At 37.4% G+C, this 18183-nt stretch overlaps 1 protein-coding gene across 1 annotated transcript; it reads right to left on the minus strand.

Moving 5' to 3' along the window:
- Positions 1-1723: 1723 nt before the first annotated feature.
- On the minus strand, positions 1724-5295 carry LOC116257302 (cytochrome P450 78A5-like). The gene is made up of 2 exons (XM_031633917.2): positions 4235-5295; positions 1724-2703 (listed from the first exon to the last, which is right to left on the minus strand). The coding sequence occupies exons 1-2, from the start codon at positions 5189-5191 to the stop codon at positions 2056-2058; spliced, it is 1605 nt and encodes a 534-aa protein (XP_031489777.1). The 5' UTR covers positions 5192-5295; the 3' UTR covers positions 1724-2055.
- Between the last annotated feature and the right edge of the window lie 12888 nt (positions 5296-18183).

An 18183-nucleotide genomic window follows, 5' to 3' on the forward strand; every position in this document is an offset into this window, starting at 1 on the left:
TATTTCTATTTCCCTCTCTTCTTGCTTGAACCAAACCAATTCTAAATTACAGAAAACATAAAAAAAGTACAACACATGCTTACTCAAGTGAACTCTACTTTTTCAAATCCATCCCTTTTTTGATGTATAAATTAAACCTACATTCCTTTCCCAAAAGTTGTTTGATGGAAATGCTGTCATTCGAGGAACTTTTGGAAAACCTACATGCATGTGAAATTCCCTCATTCCCCACTTGAAACAAATGGGTTTTTAGGAATATCTTCTACCAACTATAAAGAATCACTTTGCTTGAAAGGGCACCAGGTCTCCAAATCCATCCCCATCTATCAAAAATTACTGAAAACATCTTAATAAAAACAAGCACATAGTGTTCATAAAGTACCATGTGTTTTGGCACCCCCCCCCTCCCCCCCACCACAAAAAAAAAAAAAGGGAAAGAGAGTCTAGAATCGCCCAAATTGTTACATATTACACATACATATTCATTTGGTAATATGCATTCTCAAAAGTTGGTCTTAATCTAATAACCATGCACAGCCCATTTAATGGTTATGCTTTAACATATTTGTACGTAAGGAGTTTGGACAATATGAGAAAGCTCAATTTTCTTGGTTAGTGGTACCCATACTGGATCTCTTTGTGGCCTCTTGCAAGGATGCCGTTGCCTACATGGTGATGTTGAAAGTTCATGGGGGAACTTTCGTAGTTCATGGATGGGGTTTAAGGATCTTCCACCTTAGACTTCTTGATGCATGAAGCTTACTTTAACTGATGTGTGGCAAAATGTCATTAAAAAGTATCAACGGCATTATCTACACTGACGTTTTGTGCAAATGTGGGTAAAAGTTTTATTGACGTTTTTGCTATCTTTACTAACATTGATCTGATTTTTAGTAAAGACCTATTTTTTTTTCTCTAGACTATAAACATAGTATGTTCTTATCACCCAGCCTTATGAAGACAACATCATAAAAGATCAAATGTTAAAATTGCCAAATTTAAACTTCTGAGTGAGCAGCAGGTTCATCCCTACCTTTCGGAAGAAACCTGAAGACCTGTCATGCTCTTACCTCTAGGTCCTGAGTTACGTCGGTGTTAGCAATAGAAATGATACACCTGTCAACTTAGATGTCATGCCCAACATCCTTAAGACGTAGGAACATGTACTCATGGGAATCAAAATAGAGACTTGCTATTAACAGACATCTAACCTGACTAACTATGCTATGCCCCTTGTAGTAGTCAAATTTAAACTTTGATTCAAGATCTTTTGCTTGAACCCTGCAAATCCCCCTTTACCAGTTGCCTGCTCATAATTAATGTGCGGTTGCCTGTATGTTAAGCTAGTGCAATGTTTCCTCCATGGGAAAAGGTAATGTTATTAGTTTTGTAAATCTATGAATGATGGGGAATTCAAATCCTTTTCCAAACACCAATTTCACAGATTATGTCTACTAGTTTACTCCTTCCACTCTGTTTTCCTCATTCATGAGGTTGACCTTAGTTTACATCATGAAAGATTGGTTTTAATAGCTAACTTAGTTCGTCCTTCAGTATTACAAATAAGGACCAAGTTAAGAGAAATATCAGAGGGTCTCATCCTCCTAGGCTTGGATGTGCTTAACATAGTAAATTAATTAATCACCAAGATTAAGACCAAGTTGGTGCAAAGATTCATGACATCCAGTACCAACCTTCTGAAAACAGAGCAAGAAAGAAGAAATTAGTGCAAACCATGACAACTAACATATATTTATAGATTTTGTGCATAGAGGTATACAGAGGAAAACCATACCACAACAGACATCAGAAGCAGCCCCTCGGAGGGAGACAAAACCCTACCAGCTAGCCCTCACAAATGGCTACTACAGCAAGCATTATTTACAGAGAAGTAGAAAATTCAAAAGCAGAGCCGAGTAAGCTGGAAAAAGAAGAAAAAGAGAAAACTGTCTATCGACTCTATTCGCAGCAAAATCAAGAGGAGCCATCTCTCCTGTCACTTCCATGAGGGGAAGAGAACAAAAAAGCAGGCCACCATTTTTTAACGCTCTCAGATTAAGCAGAGACACCACCTACGGCAGCAGTCCTCCTGGGTTTCGCCCTACAAACCAGAGGATTCTCCATCTCCAATGACATGCGCAGCCGTTCTCCGAGATCGACGGCCTCCGGCGATAGCCCGGCGGCCGACGCCGGGAGCCACTCGAAGTTCTGAAGCAGTTGAGCTAGCCAGAGCTGAACGCTGGCCAGTCCCATGGCCTTCCCTGGACAGACCCGCCGGCCTGCTCCGAAGGGAGCCAACCTCAGATCAGAGCCTAGAACGCTTACTTCCTCGCCGACCATGAACCTCTGGGGGTCGAATTCCTTAGGCCTCTCCCAGATTGTCTCGTCGTGGGTGATTGCCCACATGTTCACCATGGCCGTCGTGCCGGCCGGAATCCGGTGGCCGCCGACGTCGACGTCGTGAATGGCCAGCCTGGCCCAGGAGAGGAGCGGACCAGGAGGGTGCATCCTGAGTCCTTCCTTGACAATGGCTTGGAGGTAAGTGAGCTTAGGGAGGTCCGAGTCCTCCACCCCGCTGGCCGAGCCAACCACCGAGTCTATCTCCGACTGGGCTCGTCTCTGTACATCAGGGTGCAGCACCATTCGAGCCAGGATCCACTCGAGGAGGATGGCCACTGTATCGGTACCACGGAAGATCATCTCCTGCCCCAGCCGAAATTACAGTGAGAGAGAGATACATATAAAGAGCAAAATCACTTGAAATTTAACTTACTCCATAGTGTTTGAAGAAGAACTATTCTTGGTAGTAAAATTTTTTACTACCAGTAATAGTTTTTCTTAAAACTATTACTACGGAATTCAAAACCAGCAGCTACCTGTTCAAGAGTGGTAGCTCTTGCAACATTGGGGAAAAATGTGTCTTTAAATGGACGGAGAAGTGAAAATTTCAAGAAAAGCAAGCTGCCCACTACGGCCATGGCCCCAAAAACTAAAGCTAAAACAGAACAAGTCGTTTTCCCGAGGGAATATTGATGGAAAATGTACACAAGACAACGATAAAGGCTCTCAAGCATTTGGCTGGTTGGGCTTGTTTTAAGCAGAAATAAGGTTCCAGATTTGATACCCGAGGCATCCCATCTTTTCCACAAGGCCCTATTTGGTTATAGTTAGGAAAAACTTTTCCTAGGAATGTGAAGCTTTACCATGTTGCAGTGAACCTTTCTGAGATTTCACTTGTCGTTTTACTAAACCAAAGGGTTTAAGTCTTTTGCAAGTTACTTTGGTTTAAGTCTTCTGCAAATTAACTCATCTAGGACACATGTTTGGTTTCCCTAATTTTATTGGAACTCACCTTGCCTGAGAAAACTTTCCCTGCTTTTTCTCTTATCAATGGCAAGACTTTTTCCTTGAAAACTTTCTGCCAAAGTCAAAACAGTGTTTCAAAACTTCAGATCTAAAAGTCATCTGATTGGATCTGATATGACATGATTTTGCTGATGTGACAAAAGATCCAAATTAGAATCCATGGTTCATGGGACTAAGTATGTACCTATGATCCTCACTTGAAATCTTGTTCTGTTTTTTTGCATTTAGAAAAGGTCGGGGGTTTAAGATCGGAGTAGGGGAAGTCTGATCTTAACTTTATGAGTCTCAAACCCTGAGGATTTTTAAAAGTCTGGATTTGGCAAGAGAAGGGTAATCTCCTATTAGAACACAAGAAATGAAAACAAAACTGGCCAAAAGACTGAACATTATCCAAGAATATCGAAAAGGAAAGAAGATAACTCTATCTCGCATGCGAAATATAAAATGAACTAGCTCGTCTGGCAGCAAGCGTTAAGGAAGAATCTCCCGTCACCTTTCATCGGGTTGTACAATGAAAACATCGTTTCTCAGCCAAGCGAAGGGCCACTTGATACAAAGCATCATTTTCAGTACAAGTTCTTGAAAAGGACTCGCTGGAACAAGCACTCACAAAGTAGAAGAGAATCAAACCGACCCATGCAAATTAAAAGTAAGCATTATAATTAAAATATAAAGGGATAATAGGGGAAAAATCCCATTTCAGCAAAAGAAATTACTTTAATTTATAGGGGAAATGATCAAAATTTGAAAAAATGGTCTTAGATTCTTAAAAGAAATACCCAATTAAGTTTACAGAACTTAAAAAAAAAAAAATTATGAGAAAGGCAATGAGACGAGAGGAAAAGAAAAAAACTGGATAATTACGTACCCAAAGAACCGCTATCATATCAGAATCTTCAAGCTTATTCTCTCCTTCCAAACTGAGCAGTGCGTCCACAAAATCACCATCATTGCCACCACCATTTTCCGCCATTATCTTCTTCTCTCTGTGCTCCTCTATGATCTTTCCGACGAATGCGTTTACCCGAGAAACCAAGTTCCGGCAGCGCCGCCTCACCCTTTGAAGGTCCAGGCACCTCAGGAAGGGAAGGTGGTCTCCCCAGTTCAGCACTCCCAGCAGCTCATACCCTTCTCTGACCATCTCCGCCAGCTGGGCCCCGTCGGCGGAGAAGTCGTACGAACGACCGAAGACCATCTCCATGACGTGGTTCAGAGACCCCAGGTGCAGGATCCTCTTCACCTTCACCACGCCGCTTGTCTCCATTGAGGCCAGAATTTGCGCTACCATCTTCTCGCCGACGGCCCGGCGCGTTCCGGCGGCGGCGTCCATCCTCCGCCGACTGAAGAGGTGCGACGCGGCAACTCGGCGGAGTTTGCGCCAATAGTCACCGTAGGGAGCGAAACCCATGGCCCGGTGGAAGAGGAGCTCGTAAGCGGACTCCTTTACCGGCCTGTCGGCGAATGCGTGGCTGCAGAGAATGTCCTTGGCGGTGTCCGGCGAACTGCAGATGACGACGCGGGTGAGGCCGAGGCTGAGGGGCATAAGGTCGAGTGCGGAGAGTGAGCGCGCGGCAGCCGAGAGCCAGCGGTGGGGGGTGGCAGATGCCATGGCAGGGAGGCAGCCGAGGAGTGGAAGGCCGGCGGGGCCACGGAGGAGGGGAGGGCGGCAGAGAATCCAAGCGAGGCCTCCATGGGGAAGGAGGGCGACGAACAAGAGGCAGAGAGCGAGGGCGACGAAAGAAGAAGGAAGTGGTAGCGGGGAGGCTGCGAGGGAAACAGGAAGAGCAAGCAGCCACCAACTGGGCTCTCTGCTGGAATAACCCATTGCAACTACGCAGCAGCAGAAGAGAAGAGAGAGAGTGAAAAGGAGAGAAAGAGAGAGGGCGGGGGTGGCGGTTCTTTTGGAAGCGGAAGTAGAAGCGGCGCGGACTGGTTATCTGTGGAGTGCATGGTAGTACGTAACCGTTGCTTTTATAGTTAAGTCACGCCGGTACCGTACATCTTAAAAATGTAGGTGTAAACATGGAATAAATTATTTATTATTAATTTATAATAATAATAAATAATAATATATATGAAAAATTATTTCTAAATCATAAAATTATTAAATATCAAAATCAAAATTGCAATTTTCTCATTTTTTTTTTGTTAATAAGAAGGTTAGGTTCGGGGTCGGAGGGGCTGGGCGAAGCGCTCCGTTAGTCCGTTGTTCACTAAGGGTATTCCTATAACTATTTTGGTTTTGGGTAAATTGAATTGGACCAGAATCCAAATCGAAACTCTATCGCTCGAAGAGGAAGCCCCACGGGTTCCCCTTCCTTGTCTTCCTCTTCCTCGTCTTCCTCTCTATCTCCCTCTTTGTGGCCCTCTCAATCTCTCATTCCCCAGGTGAGCATCGACACAAAGAAGAAGAAGGAATGAGCAGTAGCGACGGCGGCGATTTGGGTAACTAGCTCTTCCTCCCGTCCTCACCTCTCTTCCTCCCTCTCCCAACTGTTTCCCCCTCGCTCGAGCCCTCTATAACTATATAATTTTGGTGCCCAAACATAAACCAAGCGACTTAAATCCATATCCAGCATATGTATCAATGTCCTTTTTATCAGATGCTCTCAAGAATCTTGCTTTTTGGCAATAAAGGTTAGGATAAAAAAGGTGATTTTAGTGTCTGTTCTTCGTTTCTCAAAGCTAACTTATTTCACCTTGGTGGGTCTTTGTCAGTCTAATTCCATCTCAAACTTGAATTTATAATTAAATTTCGAAACAGAACAAACCCAAAAAATTGTGTCCTTTCAACCAATTCTCCATTGCTTTTCGGGGTGGAGCAAGTGGGAGCCCACTTCCGCTGTCTATGGGCACACAGAGGGGACCCCCTCCCCCCTTCCTGCCCATCCGCTTTCTCCGCCGCCGTTGGTAATGGGGAAGGGTGGCGGCGGAGCCCACTCTTCTAGGCGCCTACCCACGAGCCCCTAGGGTCTGACACTACCTGCACAGGAGCAAAGCTAGGATTTTCTTCAAGGCGTATTAAACGGTTCAACAAACTTATCCAGGTAGGACCAAACTAAACTCAAATCTAAAAAATACGTTACACAACTAAAAATTTTCAATTTTTGTAATGTTATTTTTTTCTTTTTTGAATTAATTGGGGTTGAGCCATGGCTTAGGTGGCCCCTTTCCCTCCGCCCCTACACCTACACCTGCCTATAGTGCCTACTTGGCCTTTTATAGGCAATCCGGATAAGATCCAACCCGACAGATCCAATACTGTAGCCCGATACATCACTGGTGTCTTCAACGTGGGTCCTTGGGTTTGAATCTGAATTGCACCCGCCCCATTCTCGATCGGGTTGAGAATTCCCAGTTCTCATCAATTACACAGACCATAAAAGGTTTCAGATTTATCTGGATCTGGAACTCTCTATCCTGATCCAGAGTGTGGATGAGATGAACTCGTAGGGAGGGAATGGATCTTCCGAAAGCAGGCTTTTACGACTCCATAAAGAATCAAACATTTAAGTAGGAAAGAAGATTTTTTTTTCGTGAAAAAAAGTCGGATCTAGAGAGGTCTGACTTTTTTTGAGGGGATGTTTTTCTCAATTCAACGAAGAAACACTTGTAAAATTCCTTGTATTTGATGCTACGGGGAAAATTCCTTGTATTTGATACCCGTTTAGATTAAAATTTTATTTTTTTAATTTTTTTGTTTTAAAAATATATATCTATTATTATTAAATACATTTTATATTTTAAAAATTTATTTTATAATTAAAAAATATTTTTTAATTTCAAATGGATCCGACCCGACCTTATGTTGTTTCTTATAGGAGCTAATGCAATCCAAGCTTGAGCTCACATGAGACCGAGAAAAAGGATCACATTCGAGTTTCAATTTCTCAAAATATATTTTTTTTGCCAAAAACTGATGGCAATACAATAAATTTAAGGGAAAAAATCACGTGAAAAAATAATGTCTACATGCAGTCATTTATTGTCCTGATTAAAAAGCTTTTCAACTAGTCACACTTGGATGTGGCTAGTCTACTTTGTGTCAGATTGAATTCACAATCTAAATATTTTCCAATAGGAGGATCTCACACTAGCAAATAGCACTAATTAAAGTGAAGTGAAGTGAACATGCAATAGACAAAGCAGTTGAAATTTGTGATGAAGTCTAAAATCTAAATGTTGGTAATGTGAGTGTCGGTGCTGTATATGTGAGTGTGTGTAAAGTGAGCTTGTATGTACATGGTACACACATAAAAGATGCTTATGTAATTCAGTTGGAATATTACATCTTTTAATATTAGTTTACATAATTTTTGCCATTGTTTTTCTCTCCGTCGTCCATCATGATGCATCGGAGACCTTCATGAATGATGTGGCATCGGAGGCCTTCATGAATGAGGTGGGTGACTTTGGGACTTTGTGAAACCAATGTCCTCATTATTTCTAAAGTATGCATTGTATCTGCAGATTTGAACTGTCTGCGTTACAATATATAACCAGGATTTGTATCGTGAAATTTCATTCAAAGCAGTGTGCAACACTTGAACAAATATATTAGAGAAAGTGTGTCCATATAAAGAAATCGGCTCATCTAACTGCTACTTTATGCTACATTAATTTGAAATGACATTAAACAGAATTAAGTTAGTAACTAATGCACATTTTGTTGCCATTCCAAAGGACCCCCGACTAATTAGGGAAATGGTGTATGGAGGCCACGCATCACTTCATATATAATATGCATACAATATTCATTTGTTGTTAAAAGCAACAAGAAGTACTAACTTAACCTAGAGCAGCTAGACTTAGTGCAACTTACTCTAGCTTGCATGAATTTATTAATTGATTAATGCTAGAAATGAAAGCACTTGTATTAAAAGCTCAGAATCACAGCTTTTGTGTTTGGAGGAATGACGCAGCTAGTGAGGTAAAACAGAGACACATCAGTTGCTGGTTGGAAGGCCTAGAATCAAAGACGTTCAGTGGTTTATGGTGCATGAAATCAAAAGGGAAGGGATCTTTTACCGCATCATTTGGTCTTTTGATGTAAAGACAATGTTCTAAAGACCACCCTATTCTAGTTTTAAAATGGGCACTTCACATCATAGGCTCATGCAATTGACATGACCACTGTCATGAATGATGCATTAAATATTCTTTATAGTGCTTGGTTTAATATCATATCGAGATAAATAATTCCCAAGACAATGATAGGATATATTCATGTTGGAGAATCATTGCTGATCTTTTTTAATCGCTTTGCTGAAAAGAACATGTATATATGTTCTTGTCATAAACAGCAATTAGGGCATCTCTTAGTTCCAAATTAAGAAGATTGCTTGTTCAGTACTGTCCTCCCAAATCCCATAAAATAATGAACACGAGGACTTAGTGATGGTGAGGATGAAGATTGCTTCAAAGATTGTTTGAATAAAAAACTCTTATCAGTTAGATGGCATTTTCACACCGTTTAGATCAGAGGCCACTTTTCCAATTCTCTCGTTCATCATACATATCGTGTTTGTTATAACAGCTTTTTTGTTAAATAGGAAAATTTTGATACAATGAGTTAGGTTACCAAGAAAATGCTGTTCATAAGTTCATCCTATGAAACACTATATGTGTGATTTACCATATTCACTTCTTTTCATGCATGCATTTTGTGCAGTATCAGGCAGGTGAACTAATGAGACCTGCTCAATATAAAGTTCGTAAGGAAAAAAGGGACAAAAAAATGTTGAAATAAAGTTGGTAATAGAAAAAAGAAGAGGAAGGAAATTAAGGTTGGTTAAATGGACTGAAGAGTTAAGAATCTTTGTAAGATAACGATCTCAACCAAGGCAGTGTGATCAATCATTTGCTATAGAAAAAGGGATTAAGGAGAAGGAGACTCAAACTTGTTATTGATGGGCACTAAGAGGTCGTTTGGAAGCAAACATACTTTGTGAGTGTTTCATGAATCTGACCTACAGGTAAAGATAGATTCGAGAACAATTACTCTAGCGCTCCATGAATCTTCCCTAAATTTTGATGCAGATTCATGAAACACTCACATGGTATTCCTGATGCCAAACAACTTCTAATAATAGTTTATAACAACCCGAACTTTGTTAATCATTCCAAAAACCTTTAGACCCTTCAAATGCATAGTACGATATTGTGGGGTACCCAATATGTCATAAACCAATACATGGAGTTTTGTGTGGGAAACTGCCTGCATAGGCTCCATATAGTTCAGCCACAGCCAAAGAGTTGGTTCAAGAAAATTAATTAGGCATTAGGATGAGATATCATGAGTTTTAAAACATATTCGGTGCTACCACTCTTGTTCCGGGCCTTGCTAGCATGATCCATAGCTGGTTTATTTGGGTTATATTCATAATTACTTTTTAAACCAATTTATAAATCATTTTTATATTTTTTTAATAAAAAGGCTGATACAAGCCTATACTTAATGTGTGTTTGTATGGGTGTGTATTATGTTGATATAATGTCCATTATTTCACCGTACAATCATATCCGTTTTTTTAATAATAAAGGTGTAGGGCCTAACCCTATCACCCATATACGGGAAAATGGAGCTCCATGAGATAGAAAGGAGTTCTTAGATAACCGCAGTTATAAGTTCAGTTCTAATGGTCAAATATGACTCAGTTGGAAGGTTTAGTTACTATACTCACGATCATTTCATGATGTCGGCTTCTGTCGTTTTTTGTTGTATATATATCTTGTATTTGAGGTGTGGATAGGGTGGTGTGGTTACTTAAATCCCAATTATCTTTTCGTTTTTCCATGGGCGACCAAATCTTACCCTTCTAGTTTTTAGAACTCTACCGGTGTTGTAAGACTGGTTGGACATTTTCTCAGTTTACTATATATATATATATATATACACTACCGTAATTGATAGTTTTGATTTCATATTTAAAGAGTACCAGTGTAAACTCTTCCTCTTTATATCTTTATATATAAAGGAGCTAAACTCCTTCAGTCAACTTGAAGTCAACTTGAGCTTTGTCAAATCATAACCACCTGACTCATTGCATTGAGTGGATGTGATTAAACTCACTGCCCTATGCAATACATCAGGTTGTGTGTTGTAAAAAGTTGGTGGATTTCTCTGCCCACACACATTGTCTCTCTTTGTACGTGTTGTATGTGTATATTTTTACTTTCTTTTTTTACTAGCATCTTCTAGATTTTAATAAAAAGAGTTGGTGTGATGGCTTGGGTCCAATGGGTCCAATGTTGTTAGGCAGTCAGTCTTCTTGAATCAACCTCTTATGTTATAAAAGGAGTTGAAACACTCTAGTGCATTGAGGCGACATCTAGAGATACCAAAGGCAGAGCAGAACCCTAGTGGGATAGGAGGAGGGGTGTGAAAGGCTTCGGCCTTCACTAGCTTTGGTGGTGGGATCTCCTCCCGCTCACCTAAAGGAAGAGTTAACACACTTGAAAACCAGTCCTATTTTACTCAATTTTTGTATATCTTGTATGGAAAGAGATGGGAAGCGTTTTCATTGTTTTACACTCTTTGTTTTCTTGAAATAATAATCAAGTTAATATAGTTACTTTGCATTATGTAACTATGAGTCTAAAACCTTTAATTACACTTAGAACCAATGGAGGAGCCATAACTTTTTAGTTGACCTAGGACACCAATATATAGTGACCCAATTTTAGGTCCTTAAGAAATAAAAAAAACTGAGGGGCACCAATATGTAATAAACTAAAGTATGTGAGGGCACCCGTATATAAATAAGCTAAATATAGCACCTGGTTGTGCATGCTAGTATTTAGAAGAAGATCATTTCAGAAGCCATATTTGGTTGTTGTCTGAAGATTATTTTAGCTAAAACATAGTTGAACTTCTTTTATCATTTGAAGGCCATTTATTAATTAGTTTCGTATTTAAAATAAACCTTCTTCAACTAACTCTTGTACAAATGTGATGGACATTTTAATCATTTAGTATTAGTCTATACTTTTTTTTCTTATTTTTCTCTCAACTATACATCTGTTTTAGATGGACAGTCTCGTTGGATGATTCTGAATGCTCATAGTTATCATTTTTTTTTTCTCTCTCTCTCTCTTTATATACATGTATATATGTGTGTGTAAAACAACGTTGAGAGAAAAATAAAGAAAAAGAGTATGAACTAATAATAAATGATTAAAATGTCCATCACATTTTTCTCTTTGCTTTTCTCTTAACTATCCATTATAATGAATCAAATAATTATGATCTTAACTATCCATTATAATGAATCAAATAATTATGATTATATGGCTGGGTGAGTCTCAAAAGCTAGTGTTACCTTGTATATATATATATATATATATATATATATATATAAAAGCGCCTATATATAGTTGGGAGGCTGAACATGTATAAAAATCAGGCATGTTTAGAAAACCTAGAGAGAGAAAAGGGCGACAGATAAAGTAATGCATGTGGACGAGGAGCGCACATATGTGCCGAAACGTGCATGCATGTGCTCTTGTAATCAACAAAAGGACTGTCGTCAACCAGATTTACCTAATGTTGCTCCCACCGACATGTACGTGCTTCTTTTTCTTTTATTCTTTTAGGAAATCTGATTGTCCACACAACAGCCCCCAAAGTCCTTACATTAGATCCCTCCTTTTAATTAATTAAGTTCCCCCCAAATCTTGGACTTCCATCTCTATGTGCATTTGTTTTCTTCAACTTCTTTTCGGAAACTGGAATTTAATAGCATTTTAGATCATGTTGGCATGTGAAGAGAGCACATGCAACTGATTAAAGAGTGTAGGATTTGTACATGATTTATAAATGTAATAGTCAAATCAGTGGGCCACAAAGGAGATCCTTAGAAAATAATTCCTATTAGCATGTTGACTGGAAGAAGATTTCTCTCCGAAGAAGCCTTGAATTGTGACTGCATTATGATGAGAAAGCTCGGTCTGGGACTTGAGTTTTCAACTTAATATTTAAAAGATTTTCCGCTTTATACCAACATGAACAAAGTTGCATTTGTCCGTAATTGATGGTTGCTTGATGTGAATTTTCTATGTTTGGTATTGGATTTTTCAAGGAATCAAGCATTTATGTTGGTAGTTTGGTCAGTCTGACTTCAAGTTTATGCATCAATTTCCTCGTGTTCGTCTCCTCTAAGTGGCTTAATTGGATCTTTGAAGGATTCATCGTTAGACAGAAAGAAAAAGAAAGGACATCCAGTTAGGTTTATGTTGGCATCTGTTTCATTTGGAATCAGGGGTGGAGTTAGGAATTTTTATTAAAAATAGCGGAACTATATTTTCAAAATTTTAACGAAATATATATAAATAATCAAATAATCGAAAGTACTCATATGCCCATGCCAGTCCACATGTAGCTCCATTATTGATTGGAATCTGGCAAAGAAGATAATCTCTGTTTACTAATCCAATTTGGATTAATCAGATCTGCAGTGGTGCTTCTTATGAAGGCAGTCGATCCAAATTTAAATGCATGTAAAAGAGAGAGACTGGAGTCTTTTCCCTCTCCCCTTTATGCGCCCCGCTGCACCCCGGCGCCGGCCTAGTACTGTCTCGTTGAGTCACTCCCTCATCTCTTAGGTTCTCCCCCATCAGGCTTCGGCCATTCTCTCTGGTCTGGCCTCTTACTAGTGAAAAATGGCCACGGCCCGCCGTCGCTTACGGTCGGAACCTCTGGTCTGGCCTCCGGCCTCCGCGGCTCCGCCCTGTGCAAACTATGCATGTATCTTAGAATGCTCTACCTCTCTGCCGTCGTTCAGTAATACATACTAAATGAGAGAGAGAAAGAGAGAGAGAGAGAGAAAATGGTCGTAGGTCCGGGACAAAAACAGGACCCTTTTTGCTAAAAATATATTTTAAATAAAGTATAAATATTCTAATATGTTTATAAAAAACACTTTGATTTACGACATGCTTGGGAAGTTGTTTTTATGAAAAACGTTGAATTGTTTATTATGAAAATGTTGATGATATGGGAGCTAATCATTTTTGCTTATTATAAAAACACTATTAAAAACCACAAAATGATCAACTTAATATATATTTAGCTTTAATCTATCTTTAAGATCATATTTGTAATGTTAGATCTCAGAAAAAAAAAACACTTAAAACATCATATTTAATTTAAAGGGCTCGATTGTCCTTGACCTATTGGTCTGGTTTCTACCATATATATATATATATATATATATATCACCAAGCCTCTTAATTAAGGGGCTGACCGAATTAGGCTGTGGGTCGTATTCACAACCCCGACAAGCCCCTTAAGAGGCCCAACCCAACTGGGCCTCGCTTGATGCTCACCCTTAGCATATTTTATCTAATTTGACTCATTTGTTGTTTGATATGACCTATGAAGAGGTGTAGACAAATGAATATTTTTAGATTTTAGGCAACAACTTTTAATCTTTTATCTCTCTATGGAAGTCGTATTAGTGTCGACTTGATCCTTCTTAACATTAACAACAGTGCCCACTTGACCATCCTTAACGTGAATATGAGGAACACGGCCTTCTTAATTTAAGACAGGTTTTACATGGCAGCTCATGCACAAGAAAATGGTGGAATAACTACAAAAATGGTAGAGATTGGGTCTAAGCACAACATGGCAACATCATATCCTGTTATGACACATAAGGATGCACGAACTATTGAATCCACTGAAAAAAACCTTAAGGTGAAACTAAAATTTATAAACTAAACGTCTAATAAAGAATTCAAGTCTCCCACCATTTTATTGAAAATAGATTTGAAGACAGTATTCATAATAAGCTATCACAAAGCAGAACCATTAATGTTTGATGTTGAATGAGTTTTCACGATGCGGTATACAATTGAGCACAATTGACAAGGCAATATTCTAATATGCAAGGGTGAGACCAACTATATATTACATGTGGATCTTATGCAAGGTGAGACAAATTGTATGACACATGTGGATCTTATGATAAGCTAATGTTGCTACAAAGAAGAAAATGCTCCATCAACACTTGAGAATGGAGATAAAGTTTGAATAATGAGTATGAGTATTGGCAAGTAATGTTAGAACACATTAATGAATTTGTAGGTTTTTCTATACTTATGTCTCCTTTCTTCAACTCACATTTTGTAAAAGTACCATAGCTACAACTTTAGTTAAGCAAAAAAACGATACTATACACGAATGCACGTTTCTAGAGACAGTACAGTTAATTACTTGAAGCTATCGTCGAAGATGCTAGAGAATCAGTTTGTGGTTTTAAATTATGTAACATGAATCAAATGATACAAGTCTGTTTGTTCAGCAAAATGTTGTTCATGTAGTAAATCATTTGGTTTGCTTAGTGTAAAAAATGTCTTTAATAAAAACACAAAACAAAGGCATATTAATTGCTTAAGCAATGAAGCTTAATCTACAATTAATATTATTATTTTTTTAATTAAGCTATAGATATTATTTGAAATATGCCTTCTAGATTGGTCTCAATTGTTCAATTAATATGTTGTTGATGGTCAAAACTTCAAGAATTTATCAAACACAAAACTAAAGTGTTGCCTTAATTAGCTAGTTTAAGGTGATCATCGTGCATTATCTGTTTTGTGGTGTCATTGTTAAAATTGATTATAATGCTCAATACTTGTAATTGCACTTATGTAAGACACCAAGACAAAAAATTTTGAGAAGAGAATTACTACAACCAAATCTCATTATTGCCAATCAAGTCCTTATTTCAGAAAAAAAAAATTGACTCATATATTGAATCTATAGAATATGCATTAGACTTGATATGTTTGTATACTAAGCATATTTTGATAATGACAATCAAATTGTGTGATGAATAAAGTATAAAACCTAAATCCATGATAGATTGAACCTATAAATAAAGTTATCTTCTTTCGACAAAGCATACGTGCTAGTAAGATTCACCATTTTGGTGTTGGAGGTATACTTCATTGTCAATTCAAGCATATCTCACTTTCTAGTTGTGTACTAAATTTCTTGATAGATCTAAATTCTTATCATTCATTCTGTTAAGTTGAAAACAATATCTTTTTGTGCATAAAATATCATTGCACCAAGAAAATCATGCAATTATTCTCATTTTTTATGATAAAATTCTTGGCTTAGCTGGAAGAATAAGTTCATTCATGAATTTTAAGTCAAAAGTTGTACAATCAATATTATCTGCATAGATTGATGAAATCATTAAGATATTTAGCTTGTCAGAATAAGACAAATTGTTTCAGGCAAAAGGTGTGAATTATATGGAAAAAAAATTCTTATGCAAGCAGGATCTCTTACAAATTGCATTATTTAATTTAAGAGTATTGGGAAAATGCTTTCTTGGCATCCAATTTTCTAATTTTCTATCTTTCAATTGTGGCTCCAACGAATAAAAGTCTAATATCTTAGGTCAATAATAAATATATAAAAAAGTGGTCATAAAAAACTTGATTGATTGCTTAATTTAAGTCATAAAATTTATGAATAATGGTCAGATCAAAAATATCAATTAGATTGATTTCAACTAGCATGACATTGATGCATAATAAAGATAAGACTAAAGCAAACACAAAATTTGAGTGTTTCATGCCTTAAACTATTCTACTTATCGTGCATCATATTTGGTAATGTGGTGTTCATTTCCCTTGCTCAAATTAATTGTGGAATGTTTGTCTAGAAATATCTTGATGTCATACTTTGAGGGTAAAATGTGTTTATAATAAAGAATTGTTATATCTAGCAACACTATCAGGTCATATATTGGGTCTATAGCAAATATGCTAGATTACATTGGCATATTGCACGTATTTTGATAATGACAATTATAAAAAGAAAGATAATGTGTTGGGCCCAAATCAATGAGATATGATTGTGCCAATAGGATTACTTTTTGTAATGAGGCATCTAATGTTGGTAAACTAAAATAAACTTTTAGGTTTTGAAATTACATGCCACTTTAAATTGGAGTTTGTTCATTCTTTGCATGGATTCTCCTGATAGTCTAGATTCATACAATCGATTCTTGTGAAACAAAAGATTGCACAAGAACTTCAAGAATTTAATTTCTCTTCTTTCAACTATGGCAACAATGAGCACAAGTTTGATATTTTTGAATGGACAATGAATGAGAAAAGGAAAAAGAATTAAAACCATTGGCTCCATTTAATTACACATCATATTTAAGATGCCGCCAAATTAAAAACATATGTTTCCATGTTAATGAATTTCAATAGGACCAATTGAATTGTGTGGCCAACATTTATGATAGAACTGTATTTATAAATAAAATGATCTTATAATGAGGTAAAGATTGATGAGATCCACTATTTGGGGGTTGAAGAAACAATTGCCTTAAATCAAAAAGTCATTCTATTTTTTACATCAAACATTTACTTAATAGATCTAAAATGAACTAAAATAGTCAAAAATAATTTTTGGCAGTGAAAAAAATTTGCTTCATCAAGTGGTTGTAACAACATGCAATTTGTATCAATAATACTAGAATCCTACCATAATTATTATTTTGTATCTCTGACTTAACCATTTCACCACAAAGAGTAGTTGTTTCTAACATAAGTTTTATATTGTTAAATGTATTGTTGATACATATTGTTGATACATTATCCAGCCTAAACATTTTTAGTATTAAAAAAACCTGAAAATTCAAAAATATGACCATATGCCATATAACTATGCTCTTTCAATCATTTTGAGTGACTATCACCATTAGCAAAGAACACACCCAAAAAATGCCTTGAAACGGAGGTGGTCTACCATGAAAGTATTCCTTGCCTTAAGGGTTCACTCTCTCCATGTATAGCGTTGCTTGTACTTATATTCCTTTCTATCAATTCACGTACTTTCATTTCGTGTTTCACTTCTTTCAAGCCAATAAAAAGGTAGCATTTGAAGTTGCCAATTCTTGATTAAAATTAATTAACCTTCACTTAATATTAGACAATTTTGCTCAACTCAAGTAACTCCAATCACTTGACCAACTCTATGAAGATGCTGGAATACCTTCTCTCTAATAACTTGTGAACCTGGAGTTTCTTCAAGTGATATAACATGCCTCAAACTTATCTTGGTGACATCTTGTGACATATATTGTTACAAAAGGTCAATGAGTCATAAATTGATTAGAGCAGGAACGTCAATATTTTCACCCAATAACTTAACATATAAACTAGGTGTAGCCTTAATAGTTTGGGTAGATCCTGACCGTTGCCAAATGATTGATCCGTAGTTTACCCAATATTTAGCTAGACCCACACTGCTGTCACTATAAATACATGCTAATAAGTTGTCAGCATCGTATTTTTATACATGGTTAGCATATTCGATATAGTCAACTCTTGCATGACAAGGTTTCCATTGTAACTATCATCAACATTCATACCATTTATTGGTGCACACACACACACATATATATAAACCATTGTAACTATCATCAACATTCATACCATTTATTGGTGCGTGCGCGCACACACACACACACACACATATATATATATATATATATATTGTGAATTCTTTGTTGGAGAGGATAGTCATAAAAGAAAAATGAAAGAAGGGAAGGACAGGGGGAGAAAAGTAGGTGAAAGAGTGAGATGTACCATAAGCCATCTATAAAACTGTGTTTAAATATTAATGTACCATAAACCAAATGTAAGAAAACATTAACAATTGCTATACCATAAAACATAGCTAGTGCTTCCTTTGCATGACTTTTTTAGTGAACATTTTCAAAATATTTTGTCATCCATTTGATTTCAATCCCTCCTCTCTCTCTCTCTCTCTCTCTCTCTCTC

The sequence above is a fragment of the Nymphaea colorata genome, chromosome 7, assembly GCF_008831285.2.
Source record: "Nymphaea colorata isolate Beijing-Zhang1983 chromosome 7, ASM883128v2, whole genome shotgun sequence".
Classification (NCBI taxonomy): Eukaryota; Viridiplantae; Streptophyta; class Magnoliopsida; order Nymphaeales; family Nymphaeaceae; genus Nymphaea; species Nymphaea colorata.